Genomic DNA, 12179 nt, shown 5'->3' with positions numbered 1-12179 from the left:
TGTCTTTTCCTAATAAGTGGCAATTTGTTGTAAGGCATTTTTGTAAGGTGTTAATTCTTAATTAAACGTTTTGTTTGTGATGTTATACGAGACTAGGAAGAAAATTGAGACGTGTGTGAGAAGTAAATATTGGGTTGTTCGGAAAATCGTTTTGTTTTCTTTTTTGGTGAAAATGGAACACAATTTTTTTAGAGTGTTTAAACATTTTATTAAATTATATACTCTCCATTTTGGAAAATGAAATCACTTTCCGAACAAACTAATTGTTAAGGACGTGAAAAATATTACTCACTTGTCCACTGTGAGTTGGATGGTAGAGGGTTGTAAATTTTACCAGATTAAATATATCGAACAATTGAATATATTTTCTTGAAAAGGTTAGGAGGAAAGCCTTGCACAATGTTCTCGAATGGAAAATTAGTTTTCACAGAACAGGGAGAGTTGTGACCGATTGTCTTGTTATGACACACGTTTATCGAAACTTGAATCATAGAACAACGAGTTACAAGGCGCTTACGAACCTTAATGTTTGTGAAATATCAATTAACATTACCATCATTGACAACTATGAACTAAACACACCGACGAACCATCGAATACTTTTACTTTTCGCGCTAGAGTACAAACGAATAACGAGAAGATCCTTAAACAACGTGATAACATAATCATGGAGTACGTGCTCCAATTTAAAAAAACACTAGATACAAACTCAGATTCTTAATACGACTTTTTCCACTTCTGTAATTCATTTTCCTAGACACTTTCAAAGGTTCGTTTATCGATAAGGAAACAATCGATTCGACACGTATAATATTTCTTAAAAATCGTTAAAATTCCATCGTTATTCGCCCGCGTCTTCTGAATCGAATTTATCTAAAATCAGTATGTTTCAGTCGAACGGAACGCGATCACGGCCTTCCTATTTTAATCGCGACGACCAACGAACAAGTTTCGCGACAATTCCTGACGTTAAATCAAACGTTCCATTTAGAGTAATTGAGAGATTGCTTCTATCCAGATCTGGAATCTGAAATACGGTGCGCGATAACGAGTATCCTAGATAACGCGCATTGTCAGCATCCGAGTGCTTTAATTTCTTCGCGTACGGGGCAGCAGCAACGTAGCACAGTACCGATTTTCCCTATTCGAGGATCCATCGTCGCGATCGAGGGCACAAAACGAATCGAGAATCAATCGGGAATAATCGTAGATAATTACGATATATACGGAATAATTAGGATAATTTATTCCGCGGTAGTTTCGCTCGTCTCGACTTCGGCTCGAAGTCGAAGACCCGAAAGAAGCGGGGGCACCGTTAATTATGTCACAATTGTCCGCGCTGGTACATGGCGTAACCATAGTCAGATAGCGGAGTAACGAGGCCGATAAAAATGCGTGGACCCGGTTATTTTTAGAGGTTTAACGAGTTTCGTCATTAATGGAGCGCCGCGCGTGCTCTTGCGCGTAGAATCGGTGGCCCGTGATCGTCTTCTGGTGAACATTTTTCGTAACGATCGTAATCGGCATCACAACGATCGGTACGAGTTTACCCCGTACGAGATTCACAGAGACATTTCAACGACCAAGATCCCCGATTAGGTGTACGATATAGAACACCGTCGACCAGCAACAAGTCCCGAACGATATCCTTCGAGGACTGGTTTCGTTCGCGGTTCGTACCAAAGTCGAGTAAATACGTAATATAAATAATTGCTTTCACTAACCACGTGCTCCTGGTGGCCGTCATACCGGCTGACGATGACCCCGGACGACGTCGGATACCGGAAAACCCCTCTCGACACTGCTACTGAGGGCCGAAGAAACAACGCGCACAACCTCCGCGGTCGGGAGTCGGCCACTGACTGAACGTGACTCTGATTCTCTGGAACCGGGAGGAGGCTGCGTCGACCGGTCAGGGACCACGAGCCTGCGGCCTTCTGACACTCAAGTCACCGTCAATTTCTCCCCCACCCCTCTTTACAACGCTCTTCCTCTTTCGTTGGCTGTTGCGTTTCGTTTGCACTCTTTTTGCAAACTTTATAAACAGACACCACCTTTTACAGGGATTTCGAGACCCCCCCACACCCACTCGGTGCGAGTTCCTTTCGTTTTCCAAGCTTTCGGGACCGGTCGGTCACATCGGCGTTCTTTCGCGATGGGAACAGTAGCTACGCGAGCGGAACTCGTAGCTTCGTTCGTTTCGCGTATCGTTGAACGTACTCGCGTGGGAGTGACTATCGCGTTATAGTGGTTCTTCGAACATTTTTACGCAATTCCGTGTTTATCGAGATGCTTGCTTTTGGAACGATTAAAACGAGCGATTCTAGAACTTTGATTGTGACGTTTCCGAATGGATAAAGTTTATTGGTGGATGTTCGACATTTTCTGATTATTGTCATCACAGTGATAAAAGGAGGGGAATATTTTTATTTTGTAGTGGTTTTTTTGACTATTTTTACGCAATTTCGTGTTAATCGATTTTTGTTGCCTTTAGAATGTTTCGTGATAAATTCATTCTAGAATCTGGTCGTGACGTTCTCAAAACAATAAAGTTTGTTAATAGATATTCGAAATTTTCTGGTTACCGCCATGATAGTAAAAAAAGGAGGAAAATATTTCTACTCTGTAATAATTTTTTGACTATTTTTACACAATTTCGTGTTAATCGATTTTTGTTACCTTTAGAACGCTTCCTAATAAATTAATTCTAGAATCTGGTCGTGACGTTCTCAAAACAATAAACTTTGTTAATAGATATTCGAAATTTTCTAGTTACCATCATGACAGTGATAAAAGGAAGAAAATATTTCTACTCTGTAATAATTTTTTGACTATTTTTACACAATTTCGTGTTAATCGATTTTTGTTACATTTAGAATGCTTCCTAATAAATTAATTCTAGAATCTGGTCGTGACGTTCTCAAAACAATAAAGTTTGTTAGTAGATATTCGAAATTTTCTGGTTACCACCATGACAGTGATAAAAGACACGACAGTTCCGATGTGAGGACAAGACTGTCGCGTTACAATGTCACGACTTTCAAGATACGTTTTCACGCGTCAGTCATGACGTCGTGACTAACAGTTTTCACACTTTACGACCGCAAAAAATCTTTCAGATCGATTCGGTAACGTTGGCTGAATCGCTTACCACACTTGTTCGTCCGTCAGTTGACGAAATTAATCCCGCGGTGGATCATATTTTATCATTCACTGCAATTCTGCTTATCGATAGGAAAGCAGACCAGATGTACAGAGAACGTTCTGTAAGATACAATTTCATTTGAACGAGCATCGATTCGTACATGCACCGTGTCGCGTGTAGAATATTTGCAAAGCACAACCCAATGCGTGACTGGATGCACAATATGTGATACGAGATGAAAATGTAAATGTAACCAGTGAAACTTTCATGTAGATTTTCCTCCATGTAATTCGATTTCGAGAGAATCTTACTTCGAAGAAACACGCACAACTGTAAAAAAAAAAATACAAAAAAAACAAAGAAGAATTTTAAAAAATACAAATTTTTCTCTCCTATCTTAAATCGATCGTTTATCGCTCCTATGGAATAAAGATCGGTGCAAATTGCAACTCGTTCGATTGTTTTATCTCGAAGAAACACGATTTTCTCGTAGGGACGGTTAAATCGAGTAGTAAATTAATTTCGAAGCAACAATTCTAAACACCGGAAGGAATATAACAGTTGACACACTTTGGCGAGCATTCACGGACGAATTCTGAACAACAGCCATAAATTCTGGAGACTCATTCATCCATTCATTCAGTCAGCAGCGAGCACTCAGGAACCAGGATACTGCACTCCCCCCCACCCCCTAACCCGAAACTTTGTACCACTAATTTACATTACAACGTTCGCAGTAAGATATAACCAAATTTAAAACGAATCGGGCATTAACTTCCGGAATATTTTTCGAGAACGAATTATTCGTGCAAAATGTAAATTATCCCCTTTGCGAAAATATTATCGAAATACTTATACAATCTATTAAATGTAAATAAATTTTAACGTATCATACATTGTTGAGTACCAATCTTCTTTGAAAGAAATTTTCTATTTTACGTATTAATACACTTCAGTATTTTAACGTTTCGAGTTTTTCTACGATAAGTAATTCGATAAATGGATAATTTGTATTTTTACAATTAGGATTCTCCTTGCTCCATCGACTTCTTTTCAATTTTATCTTAATGGGGAACAATTATTTAAACCGTGCTCGCTTTCTACTCTCACTTTTTTCTATATTTTTCAATACGTCGATCTTATCGAAGCGAGTGCAATTATTTTAACCACGCTTGCGTTCTACTCTAATCCTTCCTTGCACTTTTTATACTTCCAGACCATCGATCTCATCGAAGAGGGTGCAATTATTTTAACCACGCTTGCGTTCTACTCTCACTTTTCTTTACACTTTTTATATCTCTTGACCATCGATCTGATCAAAGAGGGTGCAATTGCCTCAACTATGCGTTCCACTCTCGCTTTCCTTTACACTATGTGTGCCTCTTAACTATCGACCTCGTCAAAGAGGGTGCAATTACCTCAACTATGCTTTGCCTTCTACTCTCACTTTCCTTTACATTTTTCATACTTTCCTTTCTCTTTATTCTTCTAACACTTCCAAACCATCGATACAATCGAACAAATTCAAATTATTCAAATTGCATCTACTCTCATTAAATCTTCAAACCATCATCAACTATACAGATCATCCCAATCAGTCACAGGTCGATTTACTTCCCCGAATCGTTGACATTAAGCGAGTTGAAATCTCGCGATTTCTCTTGATACGTCTGAACAATCTGCAAGCGTTCATTCACCGTGTACTCTTCCACGATTAATTCCCCATCCGTCTAGACAACGCACGCCAAGTTTCAGCCGAATCGGTTGGACGATTCGAAAATGGCGGGAAATTGAAATCGACCGGCGACGATTGGGACAATCGTAAGAAATAAATACATCGGTGTACCGTATTCGATCTATTCTCTTCGTGTCTCCTGATTCTCTGGACCTTCTTTTCGGATCGTACGGTAGTACGTGGTAGTTTGCGAACGTTTCACCGAGTCTGTGCACGCGCGCGATCCGATCGGACCGCCGAACGACCGCGAAACGCTTCTTGACCCAGTGTGCATCGCGATGCGGCGTTCAAGGACGAGCCCGACAGGAAGACCAATGGGTTCTGGAAATTCATTCAGTCGGAAACGGCCGATGAATAATGTAAAGCGCGCACCGTGGATGGCCCCTCCCCCTCCCCCTCCCTCTTAATAGTAACGAGGGACATTATTCCGCGCGACGAAATACGCGAGAAAAAGAACAGAGAAAGAAAGAGCGAGGCGAAACAGTCGTCCGTTGAACGGTTAATTAACGGTGAAGTGCCAAAGTACCGGCCATTTTCAAACTCGTAACGTGGGGGGTGGGGGCAATAGAACACCCTTTAACGAAGTGCAGCTGATCGATGAATTAATAGATACGATTAACTCGTATTGTATTTTTCTATGCGTTGAATACTTTTTCGTCGCGACCACTCTTTCTTTTTTGAGGTTAGGTCCACCTCGTTTCTGGTGTTATTACTACTGTCATGTTCACGTGTGAACAATATTCGTAAGTTAAGGCTGTGAACAAAATTTTCTTCCTTTTCTCGAGGTAGAGTATATTCCTACATTTGAAAAAATATTTTCTAAATATTGTAGATATCAATAATAATTCCTAACCTACGTTATATATTTATGTGTTAATAATATTCGTAAGGTAAGGCTGTGAACAAAATTTTCTTCTTTTTCTTCCTCTTGTGGAAGTAGAATATAATCTTCCAATTTAAAAAATATTTTCTAAATATTGTAGATATTAATAATAATTCCTAACCACCGTTATATATTTACGTGTTAATAATATTCGTAAGGTAAGGCTGTGAATAAAATTTTACCCTTTTTCTTCTTCTTCTCGAGGTAGAATATATTCCTCCATTAAAAAAAATATTTTCTAAATATTTGAAATATCAATAATAATTCCTAACCACCGTTATATAATCACGTGTTGACAATATTTGTAAATTAAGGCTGTGAACAAAATTTTCTACTTTTCCTTCCTCTTATGAAGGTAAAACATATACTTCCACTTAAAGAAATATTTGAAATATCAATAATAATTCCTAACGACTGTTATATAATCACGTGTTAACAATATTCCTAAATGAAGGCTGTGAAAAAAATTCTCTCCTTTTCCTTCCTCTTCTCGAGGTAAAATACATTCCTCCATTTAAAAAATATTTTCTAAATATTTTAAACATCAACAATAATTCCTACCCACCGTGAGATATTCACGCATCACTAATACTCTTTAAAAATACAACGAGTATTTTTAAAAGCGTTCGGGTGGCCCACACTCAACCCCCTCGAGATTATTCGTAACTTTTTTATTCCTAACCCAGACTTCACTAAACGGGATCTTTCCACGATCACGAGAAGGAATCTTCTCTCGATCACCAGACGCGGAATCTTTTCTCGATTACGAAACCGGGTACCTTTTCCACGATTACGAGGAACCTCTTCCCGATTACCGGTGACGAGTAGAAGAAAGTTCGAGCGCGAGAGAGGACGTTCTTCGAACGCTCCGGAGGATCTCGAAGCGGCGGCGGCGGCCGCTGGAAGTTTTAACGATAAGATTTAATGGCGACGGAGCCGCGAACTCTCCGGACCGACGGTAAATCGTTTTAACAACTATGAACACACCGACGAATTGTTCCCCGCGATTCTTCCCCTCTATTCTCCAGCTTCCCCCGTTCTTTTCTCCAGCCGGTTCTTTTCCCCCTTCAACGAAGTCACCGGGGGTGTTCCATCGTCCAAGAACTCGATTTCGCGCTTCGTCGTAACCACTTTAAGTTCGAAGTGTCTTCGAATCTTGGATCGACGAGCTCGTGAAAAATTTATTAAAAAATTTATTCATTCGAGGATCCAACTCTGGTGAATGAAAATATAGAACTATTGTAGGAAGCTAACACTCGTGTAAATATTATTTCTAAGAGCGACGAGAAGTGAACAAACCTTGAATCTATCAAATCTATAAAATCTATCAACATTGATAAATATTTAATCGAAACTATTATATTGACTATAGACTGTTCTATGAATATATATATAGAAGAATAAAATTTTTCAAATATTTCGTATAGGAGAAAATTAATTTCCTATGGAATAGTATCGAACGAATGAGATAATTTGTACAACGAGTGAAAAATTATTTAAACGGGAATACATTTTTTTAAAAAAGACGGTATTAACGTGTACGGTTGAAAATTGAATAATTTTATTTCGTTCTTCGAGAATCCGATAGAAATTTTCTTTTATTACGAACAAATTCGGAATGGATACGTTAATTACCACGTAATTCATTTGTGAACGAAATCTAGACTTTAATTTGCGCAAAGAGCCACGTAACTCGTATATGAAAATCACAAACTTCATTTTTCGGGGAATCTCGAAGCTTGAAAATATCGATTTAAAATGATCTATCGAATTAATGTTGAATTATGAACAATTCTAGCACATTCAGAGAAACTTGAATCGAAACGAAATCGAAGAACTACTTGGCTACTTTACGATCTGAAACAGAGATATAAACTCTTAAACTCTTTAAAATTGTATTATTTTATTCGAATTAAATAAAAACTCCAACTTACGTCGACCTATGACATCTATCAATCTTGTGACGATACTGACGTATTACATAATACGAAAATGATATCGTCACTGCTGTATTCTTCTTTTTCTCTTGTAAATTATTAATGTTCTTGTATCGTAAATTATACAAGATTTGCAGCAATAACTTAGTACCGTAAGTTAATTAATTGTTACGTCGAGCCCCATTGCTCCACGGCTATTCTCAAATATTAACAAATGATAGAACGACCAACTAGTTTAAACGGATTCTAATTATTCAAAATTTTCGCTACCCTCGACAGTACACGTTATAGCGAAATTTCTACGCGATTTACTGTCTGCCCAATTTATCGCAGAATAACACGTGCATTTTCATTAATAACGAATTTATTAATACGTATCGCGATTGCAAGCGAATTTCGACTCGCGAAATTTCCACGGTTGAACCCGCACGGTCTAATAGAAACTCGAGTTTAATTTCTATTTGATAGCGAAACTAATCTCGATCGCAATAATTGTGAATTCGGAACCAATCGTCGGAATATCAATTATTTTTTACTTCATGGGTAATAGTCACACTTACCGACTCACAAATTAACAAATAATTCCAAATCTACTCTAAATTTCCAACAGACCAGAAACCACAAATTTTAATTTTGCAATTAAGTATTGTTATAAACTCTCGTTTGATCCTTTCGGACCTGACAGTAGTATATTTTACAACATACGATACAAATTTGCACATGTGTGTCACATATACAAACATACCTACCAAACTACGATTCTTTGTAATAATTGTTCATTGTCAATCTGTTCTAAATTTTCAACAGAAACTGCAAACTTTAACTTCGTACCATAATCTTACTACAAACACTCTCCAACCGTTTCAAACCTAATAAAATACTTATAATTTCCTGATGTACATTTATACATGTATGTCATACTTCGTATACATGTAAGTATACTCGCGAAATTGTACAATCTTCTACAACGTAAATTTATCAAAACACTCTTCAAAAAAAAAAAAAAAATACAGAAGATCGAGATCGTGAAGGGTTAATACTTTCAATATTAATAAATTAATACTCCGTTCTCTAGATTCGTCGATAAAGAAACTTATACAGGTTGTGCCAAATTGGATCGACTGATACAAAATACATACAACCTTCAAAAATGATTCAACAATTTCTTCCTACACTTTATAACCAAAATTCCTCACAATCAAAAAAAAAAGAAAAAGAAAATTACAAATTTTGTAAAAACAGTCGGTCACAATTTACCCCATAATCAACAAAAAAAAAAGAAAAAGAAAATTACAAATTTTGTAAAAACAGTCGGTCACAATTGACCCCATCCTGTGCTTCCAAAATTCTCAAATATTTATCGTGGACGATAGTTCGAATTCGAATGCAAAAAAAAAAAAAAAGAATTTGCAAAGAAGAACGAACGAGATTCGAAACGGGGGGACTAACCGTGTGCATCGACGGTGCATCGTGGCGGTTGACGGTACCCCGTCCAGCGGGCAATCCTTCGTGGTGTAGTGTCTCCTGTATCCCGGTAATTCACGGGCGAAAAGTCCTCTGAAGTGAGTGTGAGAGACCGGCACTGATTCTCGAAAGTCCTCGCGAAAGGACGCGCGCGTGCAACTCACGAGAGAAAACTGACCGAAAGAAGCGCGGAACACGAAGAGAGAACCGACCCCCGATACGAGTCGCTTTCGGTCGTCGAGAGGGAACGAGGGAGCGTGTGCGTGAGAAAGAAGGAGAGAGAGAAAGAAGGGGAGTACGTGGAGAAGAAGGAGGAGGAGGAGGGGGAGGGGGAGGAGCGACGCGAAGAAGGAAGAGCAAAGAAGAGAAGGGCCGATGGTGGAAAGAGGGACGAAAAGTAACGAGAGGGTGGAGAACCGAAAGAGAAGAACGAGATACTGGTAGGGGGAGGGAGCGAGAGTTGGGAGTGGGGTGGGGGGAGAGTGAGACTGAAATGGTGGGGACTTGTTACTCATTCATACTCAAACGCCCCCGCAAATTGCAGGCACCGTCTCCGATGCTCCTCCGCTACGCTCGAATTGCCTCCGATGCTGCTTGATTAACTAATTTTCCCGCACTCGGTTCGATCTCGACTGCTTTCACGACGAATCGACTCACGGCACGATGTTTCTTTGGACATTCGTACGGGAATCGTACATGGTAACCTCGGTTTCGCCGAAATTGGGAAACAATCGTTTTTTCAAACGGTTTGAAAAGAGTGTCGGGAATAGTCGTTTTTTCGATTGTGAGGTGGAGAGGATTTGGTAGATATTTTTTCACAGTATTTTAACTTTGGATGTTGAATTATTCGGGAAAGAATTTTTTAACGATATTTTAGTTTCATTTCTTTGTAATTCGTGTCGAAACACTTGTTAATAATGAACTCGAACAGAGTGCGGTGTACTTTTTGGAGTACTTGAGTACTGGGAATAGTCGTTTTTCGTCTCTGTTTGGAAGAGAGTATTTGGTAGATATTTTCTCACAGTATTTTAACTTCGAGTATTGAATTATTAGAGAAAGAATTTTTTAACAATATTTTAGTTTCACTTCTTTGTAATTCGTGTCGAAACGCTTGTTAACGATGAACTCGAACAGAGCACGGTGTACTTTTTGGAAATTTTGAATAATATTTGAACAAAACGGATAACGAGACAATTTTGAACCTCGTAGTTTTTATATTATATTCGCAAAAGTTGCGTGAGTGTCTTGTATTTTTAATCATCGATACCCATAATTTTTTACCGATTTTAATCTCTTTCCAAAGATCGTGTATATACATTGATGTATATACATTGATGTATATACATTGATGTATTTGTTGCACGGAGAATACTTTCGGTGGTAATAAAATTTGTTAAGTAGTGCTTAGTGGTAAATAATGGAAACAATTCGTAAACCTGTACAAATTGCAACGAGAGTGGTTACGAATTTAATGAAACGCGGACAGCCAAATCACGGTTATAAACAAAACATAAAATCTGCTATTAGATGTAAATCCGGCTTCGCAGCGTCGCGTCGCCGGCGTCCATGAAAATCGGTGGACCTGATTAGCGTACGACCGTTAACGTCTGTTTGTTAATTAATGCGCAGCGTGGTCTCGTGAACAATACGCGTCAAACGCGCGATTCGATTTCGACAAGCTGGATAATGCGACCGGGCAGATCGACGGACGCGTTCGATCCGTGCCAACGCGCACCTTTTATTAATCGACGTCCCGTTTTGTTAATTACGCCTCGTTACTGAATCGTGGCAATCGAAGTAATTAGAGTGACGTCGGGCACAGGTGCGCCACGAACGATCCTGTTTCGTCATGAACCGCGTACCGGATTTGCTGGTAACGGTAACGTCACATATAATTAGAGATATTTACTAGAAGCTATCGGTATTTACAAATACTTGGTTAAGTTCAATTCTGTTATTAAGAAATTTATGTGATCGGAGGTATCAAATGTCCTGGTGCAGTGGTATGTTGGATATTGGGTACTAAAATATTGGGTACTGAGGTATTTGGTACTAAGGTCTAGGTGTATTGGGTACTAAAGTATCGAGGTACCAAAAGTATTGAATTACCGAAATACTGAAGCACTGAGATATTGAATACTAAGCTGGAGTATTAAAATATTGGGTACTGAGGTATTTGGCACTAAACTGTAGGTGTATTGGGTACTAAAGTATCGAGGTACTAAAATACTGAAGCATTGAGATATTGAATACTAAGCTGGAGTATTAAAATATTGGGTACTGAGATATTTGGCACTAAAGTGTAGGTGTATGGGGTACTAAAGTATCGAGGTACTAAAATGCTGAAGCACTGAAATATTGAATACTAAGCTGGAGTATTAAAATATTGGGTACTGAGGTATTTGGCACTAAAGTGTAGGTGTATTGGGTACTAAAGTATCGAGGTACTAAAATACTGAAGCACTGAGATATTGAATACTAAGCTGGAGTATTAAAATATTGGGTACTGAGGTATTTGGCACTAAAGTGTAGGTGTATTGGGTACTAAAGTATTAAGGTACCAAGATACTGAAGCATTGAGATATTGAATACTAAGCTGGAGTATTAAACTATTAAGTACTGAGGTATTTGAAACTAAGGTCTAGGTGTATTGGGTACTAAAGTATTGAGGTACCGAAATACTGAAGCACTGAGATATTGAATATTAAAATGTTGGAGTATTGAAATATTGGGTAGTAAAATATTCCCCATTAAGAGTTTTGTGTACTAGGTACTAAAGTATCGAGGCACTAAGATATTGAATACTAAAGTAACGAGATGTCGAGACAGAGAAGATCAGAAAAGATTTTGAAACATCGAGATATGGAAATCATTAGACCCCAAATTATAAGAACATTGTGTATCACAGCAAAGGGAATGGAGATATCGAGAAGGGGGTATACCGAAAAGTTGAGGCACCAAGGTATTTAGTATTGGGGCACTAAAGTATTTGGTATTAGGGCACAACGGACGTTG

The 12179-nt window shown here is 38.5% G+C and overlaps 1 protein-coding gene across 7 annotated transcripts in view; it reads right to left on the bottom strand.

Moving 5' to 3' along the window:
- Ppn (proteoglycan-like sulfated glycoprotein papilin) overlaps positions 1-9268 on the bottom strand; it is a 222072-nt gene extending 212804 nt beyond the window's left edge. For 6 of the 7 annotated variants that reach the window (XM_076308994.1, XM_076308997.1, XM_076309000.1 and 3 more), the window contains exon 1: positions 1725-1843. In XM_076308994.1, coding sequence (XP_076165109.1) covers positions 1725-1747 — 23 coding nt within the window. In that variant the 5' untranslated portion in view covers positions 1748-1843. Of the gene's footprint in view, positions 1-1724; positions 1844-9149 lie in introns of those variants that run through there. The other variant, XM_076308996.1, reaches the window with a different exon arrangement.
- Positions 9269-12179: the final 2911 nt, after the last annotated feature.

The sequence above is a fragment of the Ptiloglossa arizonensis genome, chromosome 4 (genome assembly GCF_051014685.1).
Source record: "Ptiloglossa arizonensis isolate GNS036 chromosome 4, iyPtiAriz1_principal, whole genome shotgun sequence".
Lineage (NCBI taxonomy): Eukaryota > Metazoa > Arthropoda > Insecta > Hymenoptera > Colletidae > Ptiloglossa > Ptiloglossa arizonensis.
The sequence above is the reverse complement of the archived record's forward strand: the minus strand, read 5'-3'. Positions and strand labels throughout refer to the sequence as shown.